Source organism: Notamacropus eugenii, chromosome 1, assembly GCF_028372415.1.
Source record: "Notamacropus eugenii isolate mMacEug1 chromosome 1, mMacEug1.pri_v2, whole genome shotgun sequence".
NCBI lineage: Eukaryota > Metazoa > Chordata > Mammalia > Diprotodontia > Macropodidae > Notamacropus > Notamacropus eugenii.
In genome coordinates, this window is record NC_092872.1 from 206103662 (window position 1) to 206122404 (window position 18743).

At 38.9% G+C, this 18743-nt stretch overlaps 1 protein-coding gene across 1 annotated transcript; it reads right to left on the reverse strand.

The window, feature by feature from the left end:
- Positions 1-4268: 4268 nt before the first annotated feature.
- On the reverse strand, positions 4269-11418 carry LOC140524531 (interferon-induced protein with tetratricopeptide repeats 1B-like). The gene is made up of 2 exons (XM_072639117.1): positions 11300-11418; positions 4269-6033 (listed from the first exon to the last, which is right to left on the reverse strand). The coding sequence occupies exons 1-2, from the start codon at positions 11320-11322 to the stop codon at positions 4758-4760; spliced, it is 1299 nt and encodes a 432-aa protein (XP_072495218.1). The 5' UTR covers positions 11323-11418; the 3' UTR covers positions 4269-4757.
- Between the last annotated feature and the right edge of the window lie 7325 nt (positions 11419-18743).

Sequence of the window (18743 nt, forward strand, 5' to 3'; positions counted from 1 at the left end):
CTCTCTCTCTCTCTCTCTCTCTCTCTCTCTCTCTCTCTCTGTCTGTCTCTCTCCCCTTCATTTCATTGCTTCTTGAAACTGTAGCAAGTATTCTAAAGATGTTGAAGGGTTTGTTTGGTTCTTTGAACTAGTTTGATGCCTTGTGTTACCTTAATACTTTAACATTTGCTTTTAGTTGCTGATGGAGGTAAACTAGAATGTTGGACATAAATTCCTTTCTGCATCTATTTGTCTTATTACTTTAGTTGAGCAATATACCATTGACGTTTTCTATTGCTTGGACAAGCTAGACTTTGATATAATCTTCCAGAACCTTTTTGTAGATCTTCAATAACTTTCTTGGACCCTTTCTACTATATTTATGTTTGATATCTGTCCTTAAGGGGTTTTCTTGGATCGTTCTACTTTGCTCCCTCTGATTCTTACTATGGCAATAGCTAGCAGATATGTTGCTGTCTGAAGGTCTTGGAATACATTTACTTTTTAAAAATACTGTGAACACACTCCTTAATGATAGTTATAGCAGACACTAGCTTTGTTAAATTACTCTACTTTAGAATAATTGGTCTGCTAATTGGATTCATACCATCATACTCAAAAGAACTTTTAAGAAGTCTGGAAAAAATATTCCTATCTCCATTTCAGAATCATTTCAGATACTTCAATGCTTCTTTTGTCATCTGTTTTACTACTAATGATCATTTCGGGAATTTGTATTAAGGAAATGTTTGCAGTGGCCTCATGGTCATAGTTGAGAAGCTCACCAAATTCATCTCTTGTTTTGTCTAACCTAGGCTTACAATTGAAGTCATTTCTTATGATTGTCCTTCTCTGTTCAGCAATACATTGTCACCATATTTCACTGAATGATTGTTGCCACCACATAATCATCGCCATCCAAAAATTGGTTTATAACCTTCCATTGTGTAATTGTTGTATGGCATAATTCTGTCTATCACACTGCTTAAAAGGCAAACAGAGAGGCAATATATTCGCCAGTGGCATATGTTTACACAGTTATCTCTTGTTCACCGAGACCTGCGAGCCTAGAATTCTCAGTGCATGCATACTGTCAGTATATGGTGTGGTTTGTTTAGAGTGATACAGTACTAACAGTATTGTCACTCAGCCAGTTGAGTGGCCATAAACGTCACGTGATATGGTAAGACATATCTTCCTGTACTAGTTAAACTATACAGCTCATCTGCCAGTGATGCAGTTTAGTAATAAATGATTTTTAAGTAATATCAGCACAATTTTTAAAGCTTCACTTAATGATCACATCCCAATTTTTGCAAAAACAATTGTCATAAAATCTGTGATGATTATTCAGTGATACACAGTTTGTAATTTGAAGCTAGGAATACCATTGACCAAAAGCATTATGAAGACCTTGCCTGCAACTGATTAGATGTATTTTCAATCTTGTAATAAAGAATTCTTTATAACATCAAGAATTCTTGTCTTTTGTTCGTTTCACATGCATTCATGGTTTCGCTATTGTATTAATCAATACCTAATCTTTCTATTGTTTTTTTTTTCCTTAGTTATCCCTATAACATTAGGTATTGCTGTGGATCATGAGGTTTGTATTTCCTAATTTTCCCTTCTTTTGGTTAATAAGGAAGGAGTTCAGCTACAGGACCTTCACTCATATACCCTCAGTGGCATGATACTCAGAGAGCTCCAAAGAAATGTAAGTGAGCCCAGAGTTTGAGTTTTAGGCTTTGCTTAGGAGAATTATAAAATCATTCATAAAACTAAACTGTGACTCAATAGCCCCTAGGGGGATCTTTTAACCTCTCATGCTAGAATTATAAGGTTTTGTGTAGTTTGTGAAATACAAAACCCCTCAGGACCATCCCTCGATGAATAATCTGATCCCAAAAAATGACATGCATATAGACAATAAGAATGAATTAATTTATAAAAAGAGAGAACCAAGCCTACAAAATAGCACCAAAAATGGTAGACAAAAGAAATAGGACAGTTTTATCTACACATACAGAAGGATGGAAGAGGGGAGGAGAAAAAAGAAACTTCTCAACTGATAGGCGTTAACAAAGACAGACATCACTACTAATCAGGTCCTTCCTTCAGTTGGACTGTTGCAGTCCTATCTGACTACTTTAGATGCTAATGCTGGCCACCAGAGGGAGCCCACTTTTTTTCCACTCCCAAAAAATAGTATCTGCGGGGTCTCCCAGTCACTGTAGCCAAAGTCACAATGTATTCCAGACCTCTTCTGTTTCTGTACCCCAACCTCTTTCTCCCTCAAGACATCCTCCTCTCTCTGTACAAATCCTGCGAAGTCATGATAGACATCCCCACTCCCTCTGTGGAAATTTGTAAGAGGTGTTATGGGAGAGTGAACTCATTGGTGGGGAAGGGTATAGGAATATGTCTATTTAGAAATGACTAATGGCAAAGGAAAAGGACTCTATTAAACTAAATTGAAATTAAAACAACGTCAAACTTTCAGCCTTCAGAATAGGGATCATAGATTTAGAACCAGAAGAGAACTTAGAGGCCGCGAAGTCTAAGATTCTAATTTTATAGATGAGGAAAGTAAATCACAGGAGAGGAAGTAACTTGACCAAGGTCTCCATGCAGAGCCAAAATCTGAATTTAGCTCTCTTGACTCTGAAAACAGTATCCTATTTTTCCATTGTTTCCTAATGAGTTTGCAAGTCTGTGTGTCTCTGAATTTGATGGTTTATGTGGCAATAAACTTTTGTCTAAGACTTTTGAAAACACTTGCTCACAGAGAATGTGAACATGCCCACCGGCAACTTTTTCAGAGGACAAAAGTGGACTCCTAATTAAGTCTCATTGACTGTGACTGTCCCAAGATAAACTGGTTGATTTGGAACCACCCTCTGGAGACCTCTAGGCAGAGGATGGATTTTAGTGACTGAGGCTGCCTCCAAAAGAAGATTTTTAGCTCAGACTACTGGGAGAATGGATTCTTGTTGGAAGAGCCACCACCTTGTACTAGTCCTAACAGGAGTGTTCATCTGGGCTTCTTTTCCCTGTTTCCTTTTTGCCTTTCTCTTTATGGAAATCCTGAAAATCCAGTAGGTAAAGAAGATGGAGTTGGAGGTAGAATTTTTGAAAAAGCTTGATGGTGCTAAGGCATCATTAATGGCTGCCACGGAGTAGAAGCACATTTATCCAAGACGTCTTTGAGTTCCTGACTGTCTTTCAATTCTTTGTTCTGTTATGAGTGCTGGGCAAAGACCTGAGACTTGAAAGTGTGAGAAAAGACATTCCCAGTACAAGTGACTGCTTAAACATTTACATAATGTATGTACACATACACATAGCCCTATCCATTTACACATGCACATATACAGTAAATAGAGAGAATGTGTGAGAGCCACCAATTTTGTCCTAAGAAAGAAGCTCACATTCAGGGTATAATGAGTTAATTTAATGTTTCAAAGCAGTGCCTCCTGCACTCTCCCATTCATTTTCTGCTGCTGCGACAGCAGTAGCCAAAAATAAGCACATAAGATTAAGAACCATGATTTTGTCTTTTGCTTCTTGAGTTTCTTTTGTTACTGCCCTACTGATGACAATCCTCTCCATACTTACTTATATTGGCTTATCTTAAACACTAGGCATGTGTTCCTAGAATCATGATCAATGTCATTCCAGCATGGTAGAAGGTAGGGTATGGACTAAGAGTCACCCACATGATATGATTAGTCTTTGGGGTATAAATTATGAGAAGGCCACTAAACGCATGCCTAAGACTTATCTGTCTACTGTGTGGGGGTGTATGAGGGAGAGACAGAGATAGGCTAAATGAGAGAGATTGAGTGAGACAGAGATACTGAGTGAAAGTGGGGCAAGAGAGAGAGAGAGAGAGAGAGAGAGAGAGGAAAAGATAGAGAGAGAGAGAGAGAACATGGATTCAGGTGGGAAAGGTATAACCATATTTTGGTAGGTGGTGCAGTGGATAGAGCAGTGCCTGGAGTCAGAGGACCTGAATTCAAATCTAGCCTCAGACACTTACTAGCTGTGTGACCCTGGGCAAGTCACTTAACCCTGTTTGCCTCATCTGTAAAATGAGCTGGACAAGGAAATGGCAAACCTCTCCAGTATCTTTGCCAAGAAAATCCCAGATGGGGTCACAATACATGGCTGAAATGACTGAACAACAGCCATAATATTTTCCTGCAAGTTTTAGAATAGTGAATCATACTTAACTTGTTACTTTTCCCCCCTTAATCCACAGTAAATGACTAGAGTTGGGGCTGATTAAATATTCATTTCTATTTATTGGAGTACTTTTTAAAAAATTTTTCATTCAAACAATAACCATAAAAAATGCAAATATTTAAGCATCCATAGCAGATATGGAGTGAAATCTCCTATAAGCTCATAACATATAATATGGTAGAAGCAGAGAATTAACAGATGACAAATGAATATTGTGTCTCCAAGACTACCAGAAGTTTCACAATATTTTGCTTTATTTTCTTCTTTTATGTATAGCTACAGCAGATGTTGTAGCCTGGCTGATCCTATTTTTTGTTGACTTTTAAAAGCAATACGGTAAGAAGTACGTATCAATTGACCATTGAGACAGAGATTTCCCAAACAAACTTGCTGCCCACAGATACATGTCCCAGAGTGCTCATAGATTCTACATTCCTAGGATCTCATCTCTGAACTTCACAATTCTTTTACTTCTTACATTCCTCTTGGACAAACTCTAGGAGAAGCAAACACTCCACATTGTCTCTATTTTAACAAAGTTGATTCTCAGCTAGTCTCTTCACAGCCCTTAGAAGACGTTTCCTTACATATGTCTCTTTTTTAACTTTTAATCCTTCCAAATAATGAGTGAGGGCATTACGCTTAGACTTCTTGTGAAATTCCTGAAAACAACCATAATAGTAGTGGATCTCTTGCTTTCTCACACTCTCAAGCTGCTCCATACTCAATAATCTCTGAAAGTTTTCTTCTGCATTTATGTAGTCACCAGCTTCTGCATACATTTTGGCCAAATCGATATAAGCCAACACAAACCCAGGCTTGTACTCGATTGCCTTTTTAAAGTAGTGCAAGGCTAATTCAATTGTTGTGTCAAGGTGTTGTCTTCTTTCAGGATGGTTTGTTGGAGTTCTCTTTATCTGAAGCATTTGATCCCTAAAACAAACTCCCATCTGGTAATGCAGGTTAGCAGATGATGGCATTTTCTGCAAGGCGAGTTTTAAGAAATGGAAAGCTTTTTCCAGGGAGCCTTGAATTCGGTAAAATTTGGCTACGTAGTGAAAAACATAGGGTTGTGATGACCTGGCTCTTAGAGCCTCTTTAATGTACCTTTCTGCTTCCTTTGGATTTTGGTCCTGAAGTTCCAGTGCAAGAAGAGCCTTAATATAAGCATCTTCTGGATTAAATCTGACTGCCCGTCTTAGGGCTTTTAGAGGAAGACTACGAGTATCTCCTCGGAAAGATTCATCCAGACGGTACACCGCGATGGCAAATCCAGTGTTAAATTCCGGATTGTATGGCTGAAGTTGCAGGGCCTTTTGGAAACAGACTTTGGCCCTTTCATAATACAGTCCCCCAAACTTGAGCAGAGCCCACCCTTCCTCGCAGTCAATTTCTGGAAGTTCCACTCTATAGCGAAAGAAACTTGAAAGCTTGTTACAACTTGCCTCCACCTTGTCCAGGTAAGTCTGAGCATCAGGGAGTCTGCCCATGTGATAATAGATCCAAGCGTAGTTTCCCCAGACCACAAGGCTTTTTACTTCTGCTTGTTCAGCATGGTCCCGTTGGATTAATCCTTCAGCTTTTCTCAAGCTTTCCAAGGCTTCCTCATTTTCTCTTTTCAGGTGCTTTACATAGGCCAATGTGCTATGTATTCCCACATTGAATTTTGTGCTCAGGAATGTAATCTCCTGCAAAATTCTGTTCTCTAAATCAGGGAAGTCAAGGTCTGTTCTTGGTAAATTCCATGTAAAATGACATCGCAACTGGATCAGGGCATCCCTGATGGGATTTCCCTCAGACATCTCACTGTAGATACAAAGAACATTACATTGGTACATGAGAATAGATAAAATTATCACCTCAAACTGTGTAACTTATTATACTTAATTCTACTTTCTTTCAGTTCCTTTCCTGCCCTATATTTCTAAGCCATGGCTGAATAATAGTGGTTACCTGCTATCTCTTATTTTAGGGACAGGGGTTCATAGGTCTTTTTATATCATGGTCTGCTTTGTCAGTCTGGTGAAACCTATGACCTCTTCTCACAATAATAATCTTATAGATATAGAGGATTTAGATATAGAGGATTACAAAGGAAACCAGTTCTATTGATATGCAGTTATCAAAAAAAATTTTTAAACAATTCATGAAAGCAAGTTAAGAACCTTTGTTCTAGAGGACTCAGTACAGGTGTATTGCTGTACCATATCACTTAGAGTTTTATGTAGGGGAAAGAGGAAAGAAGGAGTTCTAAGAGCCTCCCTTTCTCACCTGCAGGAGCTTATATCTCCCCCTCCTCTGTGTGCGAATCACTATGGGGGGGGTGTGTCAAAATTAAAATTACACTTAAGCTTTATGAACGATTTTCTTGCACCAGAAAGGGAATAAGCATTTAAACAACACCCACCATGTGCCAGGTACTATGTTAAGTGCTTCACAAATATCTCATTTGATCCCTACAACCCTGTGAGATAGATGCTGTTATTATCCCCATTTTACAACTTGAACTGAGGCAAACAGGGTTAAATGACTTGCCCAGGGTTACACAGCTATTAAGTGTCTAAGGCCAGATTTAAACTCAAGTCTTCCTGATTCCCTGCCCAGTATTTTACCTACTACCTAACTGCTTCTAGAAAACCCACCAGGGTGGGAGAAGGCATGAAGACATCCTTTTCATCAATCACTATTCCCCTTTGAATGAGAGTCAGATCAGGATGACTAGAGATGGCCCCAGATGCAGTGGGTGACGTTGGCCTTTTCAAGCTAAAGTCTTTCCCAGGCACGGTATAAGCCAAGGCAAGACATGCTTTGTCTCAGGCTAGACATGTCCATGACAGCACCACAATGAATCCCTTACTTGGCAGGTACATAGTGGTAGGGGGTGGAGGTGGGATGGGGTTCCTGAGGAAGGAAAAGCTTTCTTTGTGTCTGCATAATCACAGTCTCTCCATGTCAGGGCAGTTACCCTGAGAGGCTGAAAGCTATATCACCTCATCCAGACTGAAATGAATGAAAAGCCTGAGAAGCAGAGTTTCTGGGTAATTAATAATCAATTTATTAATTAGGTTGGCACATAATTAATAAATTGAGGTCATCGATTCTCTCAGAAACCAAAGACCCCACATGGAAACTGCTGAATATTAACATACCCTTGGAAAAGTAGGTGTCCCTGAGGTTTAAAATGGTTTTTGATTGGTTAACAATTGATGAGAAAATGAATATTATAATAAGAAGTGGACTTTCTTTGATGAAACACTGAGAGAGAGAGAGCGGGGTTTAACTTAACTTTAATTATGTCAGCACATTTGGACAAAGAGATTCATCTTCACCCAGGCCACATAACCAAAGCCCCTTCCAGCTCTGACATTTTATGAACTCCTTTTATAATATAAAGTATAAGTCCTTATAATATGGGGTTATTCAGAGCAGGGGAAAATAGTGAATAAATTAATGAATTGTATTTCTACTTCTGTTCCCCAAACTAATTAAGTTATGATTTCTCAATCAACCAATCAAAAAGTACTTTCTGCGCTTCTACTAAAGGACAATCAGTGTGTTATGGGATACAGATGATATATAAGACAATAGTCCTGGCCCACAAAGGATCTTTATTCTTGATTTCTGCCATTAGTAAATGAAAGTATCCTTATATTTCATATCCCAAAGCCAGGCTGAGCAAATATGTTGGTATTGGGTAGTTTTGTAGATAGATGGGACCTAAGCATTGTCCTAAAAGCTAATCCTCATTGCTATTCACCTACTTGAATTAACTGATCACATTCATTAAATAATGCAACAACCTAAACTTTTATCTCCTCTAACTCAGACACATTTACCTTCCTATTGAACTGCAGCTCTCCCAGAGATAGCATATCATCCTGGGATAGTGATCAGAACCTGACTGAATAAAAATCAGGATATAGGCTGACTAACCACTAGAAAATTAGCCTCCCTGGCTGGATGGGCAGCCAACTTTAATCAGTTCTTCTGGTCTATGGTGTTTCCTGCTCAAGTAGGTCCAGTAGGCACATCTCTGTGCCATCAGACTTACAAAGAAAATATTTTCATGTCCCATTAACTCTAGTCAAAGCCAATGGCAGCCTGATATAGTGGTAAACCTATTTGAATTTGGAATCAGAAGACATGGATTTGAATCCAAGCATTGCTAGGTGATAGCTGTTTAACTATGAATAACTCATCTAACCAATGATATCAGGAGGATAATGTCCTGATTTGTGTGTGAATTGGATTTAAGAGAAGCAGAGTTACACAAAAATCAACAGCCTCACTATCTCCTCCAGAATTATCGAAGTCCAGTGGCATGACAGAGCTAAAAAGACTGGTGATGACCCAAGATGCATTGAGTGTCCTTGACCTTTCTAAATTAAAGTCTTTCTAATGTCTCAGTTTGTCTGAGGCAAACCCCATTTAATGACTAAGGGCTAGATAAAATTGAGATGAAAGATGGCTTAATTTACTGTCACAAAAAATATCAGTCTGGGAGGATGAGAACCTCAAACTTTCTGAACAGAACAAAAATTAATTGCTATTTGTAGTCATTCTATGCTGTAATTTCAAAGATAATGCACAGGAGAAACTAGAGTTTTCAGAGTCCAGCCTCTAACAGGTTCGCTCTTGATCTCATCAGACAGGTAGACTGTTTCTGAGGGGTTAATAATGGGCTTTATTCTAGTCTAATCTCAAAAGGGTTGCTGATAATGATAGAACCAGCTCCTACAGTATTCCTTAATCATCCCTTCTCACAGGGACAGGCAAGAAGGGGGGCAACTACCCCTGTGGCTAGATGGGGTCAATCAAGACAGGCACAGTTTGTACTCTCCCCTAAGTCCCCCCAAGTCTTGATGAAAGTTGATCAAGGAACACACAGATTCTCCTATGGGTTCCCTGTGGTTCTCCCCCACCCCACTCATTGACCAGTGCCCACTTGCTTTATAAGGCAACAGACAAAGAAGGCATCTTGCCAACCTTAAGCTCACAAGTTAGCTTTAACAATATTGTCATTCTGGGCAAGTATAATAATTTCAATTTTGTCACCCACATATCTCATGGCACAGCCTCAGTAGGACTGTCTGTCACTATGATTCTAGGAATCACTATCTAGAATCCTTGGATCTATTCTAAGAGTTATTATCTAACACCTGGAAACTAAACATTGCCATGGCCATGGATCCTGGGAAACTGAACTCTAAAAGGATAACAAGCTCCTTCTTACATACAGCCACCAAAACTAAACAATGAAACTTATGGAAGTGATTGTTGAAAACTGAAAACAAATAAATCAATTAAAAAAAAAAACAATGAGCCACAGAGACTTGGGCTAGGGATTACTACTGGCCAGTCAATGGAAGCCAGAGTGATTTGGTTTTAAAGGTATACTCAAGTAGCCCCTTTTGAAATACTGTGGGCTTTTGTAAAGTCCTTTGGATGAACTACAGCAACCATGTCTACATTGAACCCCGGTGTGTCTCATCTATACCACTTTTGCTAGCTAAAGCATCACATTGTAGTGAAGCCAAAAGAAGTGTTCTAAGTGTTTTGTAACTATGTTATGTATGTATGTATGTATACACACACACACACACACACACACATATATATATATATATATATATATATATATATATATATATATATATATATATATATATATACATACAAAATAAGCTTAAATTTTTTTCAGGTAAAGCAAATGACCTTAAGAACAAATATTTTAAAAGCAAAGCAATGCACATGAATTTAGTCACTTGTTCTTTAAGCTCCAAACACTGTGACATAGACATATCCTAAATAGAGACTTAATTTTCCCTATTTCTAGATACTCTTTTATTAATATACTAATAAAATTGTCAGGCTAGAAGGTACTTTAGAAATCAGAGGTGTTAACTAACCACAGGGCCCAAGGAAGAGAGTCTCCTTAGAGAATATTTTTGGATGATGATAATTATAAGATATGGTTGCCTAATATAAAGTTTCAGCTTCAAAACTGATTTGTGGATCTTTTTTCCTTCCCTATCAAGAAATCTGACTCTGTCATCATCACTAAGTAAACTCCTCTACTGTGCTTGTTGATTAATGAGTAGGTGGTCCTATATAATTAAAGACAAAAGAAAACGATCCAGATTCTAAGAAGAAGAAAGATGCAGAGAGGCACAAAAATTAACAGACATAGATATACTTTGAAAGAAAGGAAAGAAGGAAGGAAGGAAGGAAAAGGAAGGAAGGAAGGAAGGAAGGAAGGAAGGAAGGAAGGAAGGAAGGAAGGAAGGAAGGAAGGAACGAAGGAAGGAAGGAAGGAAGGAAGGAAGGAAGGAAGACGCAGATCGGGACAAAGAGAGAGAGAGAGAGAGTGGAAAAGAAAATCAGGTATAGAGGTACAGACAGTGAAAGATAAGGAGAGAAAGCTAGAAATACTAAATGCAAGACTGAATGATGGAGGTGGGGGGAGGGAAGATACTTCAATAGAGACAGAAACAGAGATATCTAGAGGAAAAGAAAAACCAAGAAAAATAATCACCAGAGACAGACATTCAGAGACAAAAAGGAACATAGAGAGTAAATGTAGTAAAGACTGCAACTTCAGTTTTCCCTCTTCTTCTCTCTAGCTCTTTCTTCTTGGTCTCCAAGCACAAACAGGTCACTCCTATGTTGCAAATAAAGCAAGACAAAACTTTGCCTGACCCTATGGGCTCTTAGAGTTTACCACCTGAAGCCAAAATGAATCTCCTCCTATCTGATCACAACTCAATAGTAGGTCATTTATAGAACATGAAAAGCCCTTAAGAAAAGCAAAGAGTCACTGATGGAAGTGAGGAAATTAATTTGCTACACCTACAGATATGGTAAAAGGGAAAGGAACAAGTATGTTCTGTGGCCCAGCTGGAAAAAGTCATTATAAAATATTGATTATGGAATCTCCAGGAGTGTGATGTAGAGGAACTGCCTCCACCAGAAATTTAGACTGCCTCAACATATGAGCTCAACAAAGAGTACTGATTAGAAATTTTGAATGTAATCAATAATTTAAGGGAGAGAAGCAGAAAAAGACCCTTACCTCATGGCACTGTGTGGGTCCATCTGTGGTCCTCAAGAATTTCACCCAGCATGATTTATGCTCCAATTTATAAGTTAGTGTCTTGCGGCTTGTCAAGGAAGTTTGGTGCAGTAAACATGAATGTACATGCTAGATAAGAAGGCCTGTAAATAGATAAGACGTGCTTGGGGTGAGGAGGAGAGAGTGAAAACACATCAGGGAAAAAGAAAACAAAATATGAAATAGAATTACATTTAAGTTAGAGTCCCATTTGGGGGGAAGGAGTATTTAGGCAGTGAATGACTGTAACTATGAAAGAGGACGGGTTGAAAGCAAAATCTCTCCCATGGGGCAGATGATTTGGAAGTCATTTAGCAAAAGCAGTTTTATCTGAAAGTAAACTTTCTAGTGAGAGTCAATATGGCCTAAAGAATCAAGAATGGGAACTTGGGGGAGCTGGGATCTAGTCTTAATTCAATTTCTGCCACGCTGTGAAGTCCTCACAAAGTCAGTGAGTTTGGAGTGCCCTGTGGTGACCTCGTCTATATTTCCCATTTAAAATGGAGAGCAAGAGTACTCGATTTTCCCCTTTTACAAAGTAGCAGGAAGGAAGAGCACTGATTTACAAGTCAGGAAAGGTAGGTTTGCTTCATTTTATGTGATTTACTGTCCTTGTCACCTTAACCAAATCATCCTCATTCATTGAACCTCAGTTTCCTCATCTGCAAAATAAGGATATTGGATTAGATGCTTTTTAAGGTACCTCCCACCTCTTTTAAAGCACAGTCATGGGAAGAATTGAGACTTTCTGAGCTTAGCCTAAAAACTGCAAAATGAAGGAAAAAGAAACAAAATTGAGGCATGCACTAAAGATGCCATACATGCTCATACAAAATTATGTAAGGAGATTTTTTTAGGTTAAAAAATTTAAAATACTTTATTCATGTTTTCATCACTATTTTCTTTTTCTCATTAATTTTCTTCCACAATATTTCATACAATTCAGGTTTATATAATCCAGACTTGAAAGAAAATAATAACTTATATTCAGAACAATGTGGGACATTTGAAAAGCTATTTTCTTACCCTTTCTAGAACAATTGCAGTACTTCATATGTTATTCTTACTTTCTGATCAAATTGTTTCCCTGTCAGCAGTAGAATGATCAGTTGTACCAGTGGGTCATTTTAACCTACATGATAGCTTTTGTGGTTTATTACCAAGCTATCCCATCCTTGGTCAGCCACAGACTCTACTTCTATATGCCCCCAAAAGAATACACACATGCATTTCATTTAAAAGCTCCAAAACATGAAGAACAGAAGTTCTCTTGAAGTCTCCCCTGAAAAACAAAAGAAAGTTGGAGTGGAGAAATAGTTTGAGGCAGAAGACAGATAGCTGGGGACCTCAGGTCATATGACATCTTTAAACCTCAGTTCTCTCATCTTAAGAGGTGGAAGGGGGATTTATATGATTTCTACAATTTCAGAATTACTAGTTTATATTTGGATCTATACGTGTGGAATTTGGTGAGAGTGGAACCTTGTAACAAAAGTGGCTCAAGCTGCTGGAGAAGTGGGACTAAAACAACGCTAATTAAGTCAGATTGAGAGCTGGATATTTTTTAATTAAATAATTTTTTTCAACTAACATAAATCCACTTCCTCTCCCTCATATCCCACTGCAACCATTGGAGAGGGGGAGAAAAAGGAAAAATAAAACTTTGTAACAAATATGAAGTCAAACAAAAAAAAATCTGCATTGGCCATGTCCAAAAAGTATATTCTTCCTTCTTCATCCTGAATTCATCACCCCTCTATCTGGAGGTGGGAAACATTTTTCATTACCAGTCTTCTAGAATCATCATTGGTCATAGGGTTGATAAAAGTAGTTAGGTCTTTAGAACTCTGAAAGATGACTCTTCCTGACTTCAGGCCTGATACTCTATCCACTATATCACCTAGCTGCAAGTCTAGTCACTAACTTGAATCAAAATTATAAGAACCTGATCCTAGCTTCACACTTCCTTGTAGCAAGGAGAAAACCTTGTGTTCTTCTTGTGCCTGTTAGGAGTGTGTTTCACTCACTATAGATTCACTACTACCACCAGCATTTTTCAAACATTTGACTGTGGCAGTAGGTGCTTAACCTGCTCATCTCTCCAAAGGGACCCAGAGATTGCTACTTCTTCCCCTCAGAGTTCTAGAGGTAGCCATGAGGGGTTGAGGAGTATCTGATACTGCTATATCTGATGACCTCCCTATTCATATATTCTCCCCAAAATCACTCAACTAATTAATGTCACTCTACTACTGATTTACAAATTAATATGAATTGATTTTTATAAAGAAGATGTAGCAAGAAAGTAAAAATACCTCCCAAACTGTGAACTCACTTTCTATCCTACATGTACATTGTGGGATCCAAAATTGTCCTATCTGCAAGAAAAATCACTGAGGCAGAGCTCCAAGCCAATGGCACTTCATTAAAAAGTCCATGGCCCCCACTAATGAAGACCTCAAATATCCCTTGTGATCTGAGATTCCCCTTTCCTCTAGTTTTATAGAACTTGATACCCAGATGATAGGAAAAAAGCACATTAAAATACAGAGCTCCACTGCCTAATAGATCTTGGCCATGATCTTCCTGGAGGGTCTACTTAAAATACAGAATCCTACTGACTGACAAACAAACTGATGAGCAGAACTTGACAGACCTATTTTGACCTTTCAGTAGGTCCTACCAAACAGATGAGCAGACCCATAGGCTAGACTGATAAACAGAAGTCAAAACATCTACATGGGCCAATGGGCTGGAAGAAAGGCAGGTGACAGGCTGGCAAACAGAGTCACTTAGTGGCCAAATGCTCATGACCATCTCTCCATATTGGGTAATAGACAGATAAGGAGGGATGGAGGGGGACATTCCATCTCATTAAGTCACCTCTGCAACTCTTGGCTTGGTCACCATGACAGGATAAAAACAAGGGTGGAGGTCCTCTAGTTAGCTTCCTATGATTAAGCAAGTGGACTTACAATCTGCAGTTCACAGCTCTGGGGCCCAAGAACTTATAATCACTATCCCTAGGCAATTATCTCAAACTGATTACTCCTGATTCATATAAAATGGGGGTCCAATTAATCTTCTAATACCTTTAAAGGAGAATGGCCTCAATTTTAAAGTATTAATTACAAAACATTCTCCTCGCCAATGGGGAATGTATATGTGGTTTAATAGGATTCTATTGGAAAGGATGACCTCATTTCCAAGGTAGAGTGTCTTAGTTGCCATTTTTTGTTGGGCAGTGTTAAGCCAGACGCTAATCAGATCTGGCTACTTTATGGATTTTATTACTACTGCTACTACAAATCCTGTTATGGAGTCTAGTTGCTGGTACTCTGAGCACTCCTTTAACCTTTCATGCCTGGTCTGTTATGTCTGTAACACTCATTCACCTAAGATCAGGAAAGAATAAACACATGGGGCAAAAAAAAAATAGCACTGCACTTGGAGATTGTCACCACTTCCATTTACTAATTCTTTTCCCATATGATAACTAGTGGGGAGGGGGAGAGATGTAGGTCTGAAACCAGATTTTACTACTTCTATTTACTAACTAGAATACATAGTAAAAAGAATGGCAGACTTGGAATCAGGAATCCTGGGTCAAAATCCTGGCTCCAGCTATGTCTAGCTAAGTAACTCTGACAAATTCACTTAACTTCTCTGAGTTATTGTTTCCTTATCTATTAAATGAGACTTGTCTATTAAATGATGCTAGCAATGACTACTCTATAGAGTCGCTGTGAGGAGAGAGATTTATAAACCTCAAAGCCTTATTTACATAAATGTGTACTGTATGACCTCCAGACAAGTCATTTAATCTCTATATCTCAACTTCTTCATCTGGGAGGGTACAGCCAAGATGACAGAGTAAAAGCACAGACTTGTTAGAGCTCTCTCCCCAAACCCAGCAAAAAACCTGTAAAAACATGACTCTAAACAAATTCTGTAGCTACAGAACCCACAGAATGACAGACTGAAGCAAATCTCCAGCCCAAGACAGCCTGGAATGTCAAAGGGAAGTGTCTATCACTCCATGCTGGGAGCAGAGTGCAATGCAGTGTGGGCCCCAGCCAGCAAGGACAGAACCTGAGCAGGCCTCAGGGGACTGACACTCTGGCACTAGATTGTGGAGGGACTGAGCAGCTGACAGTACACCCCCTCACCCCCACTGGAAGCAGAGAACTGACTTGACAAAGAGCTCAAAAGTCAAGTAAATGGCTGGGGAAATGAGTAAAAACTAGGAAAAGAATCAGACTATAGAATTTTACTTTGGTGACAAGGAAGACCAATTCTTGCAAACAGAAGAAAACAAAGTCAAAACTTTTACATCTAAAGTCTCCAAGAAGAATATGAATTGGTGTCAGGCTATGGAAGAGCTCAGAAAGAATATTGCAAATCAAGTAAGAGAAGTAGAGGAAAAATTGGGAAGAGAAATGAGAGGAATGCAAAAAAATCACGAAAAATGAGACAATTGCTTGCTAAAGGACACACAAAAAATGCTGAAGAAGATAGCACTTTAAAAAATAGACTAACCCAAATGGCAAAAGAGATCCAAAAAGTCAATGAGGAGAAGAATGCTTTAAAAAGGAGAATTGACAGGTGGAAAAGGAGTGCCAAAAGCTCACCAAAGAAAATAATTCCTTAAAGATTAGAATGGAGCAGATGGAAGCTAATAACTTTATGAAAAATCAAGAAATTATAAAACAAAACCAAAGGAATAAAAAATTAGCAGAAAATGTGAAACATGTCATGGGAAAAACAACTGACCTGGAAAATAGATCCAGGAGAGACAATTTAAAAATTATTGGACTGCCTGAAAGCTATGATCAAGAAAAGAACCTAGATATCATCTTTCAATAAATTATCAAGGAAAACTGCCCTAATATTCTAGAACCAGAGGGTAAAATAGATATTGAAAGAATCCACCAATCACCTCCTGAAAGAGATCCCAAAAGGAAAATTCCTAGGAATACTGCAGCCAAATTTCAGAGCTCCCAGGTCAAGGAGAAAATATTGCAAGCAGCCAGAAAGAAACAATTTGAATATTGTGGAAACACAATCAGGATAACACAAGATTTAGCAGCTTCTACATTAAGGGATCAAGGGGGCTGAGCCAAGATGGCAGAGTAGAAAGACGCTTATACTCTAGAGCTTCCCCCACAGCCCACAAAATACCTGTACAAAATGACTCTCAACAAATTCTAGAGCAGCAGAAGCCACAGAACAACAGAGTGAAAGTGTTTCCCAGCCAAAGGTAACCTGGAAGGCCAACAGGAAAGGTCTATCTAATGGGACGCTGAGCAGAGCAGAACCCAGCCTTAGCTGTGTAGCACTGTCCTTTAGGAACAGGACCTGAACAGGTCTACAGGGCAGAATTCCCAGCAGGGAGGGTCCCAGATCCCTCAACCCACAAGCTAAAAAGAAAGCTCCAAAGATCAGTGTAGGAGGGCTTTCCCAGCTGGGTGAGAGGGGAATGGGGTCCCCCCAGCAGTGGCTCCATTTGGTAGCAGAGGCTGCGGCAGCAGCAGCAGCAGCAGCAGCAGGTGACAAGGTGGCTACCAGTGGCCATGGAAGCAACCTGGGTTCATTGTCCAGGCAACTCAGTTTAAAGCCTCTGGGAGAATTGAGTAGCTGCTCTAAATCTCAACCCTCACTGGCAGCCTTGCCCCCACCCAAAGCCTCTGAGGGAATTGAGCAGCTAATCTGAATCTCAATCTTGAGAAAAATACTGGGGGGAAGAGGACCATTAGGACCCTTCTCTTGATAAAGGATTCAGAAGTCAAGTAACTGGCTGGGACAATGCCCAAAAAAGGGGGAAAAAAATAAGATCACAGAAGGTTTCTTTCTTGGTGAACAGGTGTTTTCCTTCCATCCTTTCTGATGAGGAAAAACAAGGCATACTGCCAGAGGAAGTCAAGGCTTCTGCCTCTGGTACCTCCAAAATGAACATGAAATGGGCCCAGGCCATAAAAAAGCTTCAAAAGTGAGTCAGCAGCTTGCTAAAGGAGAACCAAAAAAATGCTGAGGAAAATAATACCTTTAAAAATAGGCTAACTCAATTGGAAAAAGAGGTCCAAAAAGCCAATGAGGAGAAGCAGGCTTTAAAAAGCAGAATTAGCCAAATGGAAAAGAAAGTTCAAAAACTCACTGAACAAAATAGTTCTTTAAAAGAGAGAGTGGAGTTCAGGGAAGGTAAAGACTATGAGATAAACCAAGAAGTTAGAAAACAAAACCAAAATATTGAAAAAATAGAAGACAATGTGAAATATCTCATTGGAAAAACAACTAACCTGGAAAATAGATCCAGGAGAGACAATTTATAGGACTACCTGAAAGCCATGATCAAAAAAAGAACCTAGACATTATTTTTCATGAAATTATCAAAGAATACTGCCCTGATATTCTAGAACCAGAGGACAAAATAAATATTGAAGGAATCCACTGATCACCTCCTGAAAGAGACTTGAAAAGAGAAACTCCTAGAAATATTGTGGCCAAATTTCAAAATTCCCAAGTCAAGGAGAAAATATTGCAAGCAGCTAGAAGGAAACAATTTGAGTATTGTGGAAATACAATCAGGATAACACAGAATCTGGCAGCTTCAACATTAAGGGATTGAAGGACTTGGAATGGGATATTCCAGAAGTCAAAGGAACTGGGATTAAAACCAAGAATCACCTACCCAGCAAAACTGGGTATAACACTTCAAGGGAATAAATGGTCATTCAATGATATAGAGGACTTTCAAGCATTCATGATGAAAAGACCAGAATTGAATAGAAAATTTGACTTTCAGACAGAAGAATCAAGAGAAGCATGAAAAGGTAAACAGGAAAGAGAAATCATAAAGGACTTTCTAAAGCTGAACTGTTTACATTCCTACATGGAAAGATAATATTTGTAACTCTTGAGACTTTTCTCAGTATTTGGGTAGGTGAAGAGATTACACACACACACACACACACACACACAGTACAGATTGAGTTGAATCAGAAGAGATAATATCCTTAAAAAAATTTAATTAAATTAAAGGGTGAGAGAGGAAAGTACTGGGAGGAGAAAGGGAGAGATGGAATGGTTATAACTCATAAAAGAGATAAGAAAAAATTTGCTCAATGGAGGAGAAGAGGGAGGAGGTGAGAGGGGAAAAGTGAAGCTTATTCTCTCTACATATGGCTTAAGGAGGGAATAACATGCTCACTAAATTTGGTATGAAAATCTATCTTACACTACAGGAAAGTAAGGGGGAGGGGGTAAGCAGGGGCTTGGAGAATGATAGAAGGGAGGGCAAATAGGAGGAGGGCGTAATTAGAAGTAAACACTTTTGAGGAGGGATAGAGTCAAAAGAGAGAGCAGAATAAATGGGGGGCAGGATAGGATGGAGGAAAATATAGTGAGT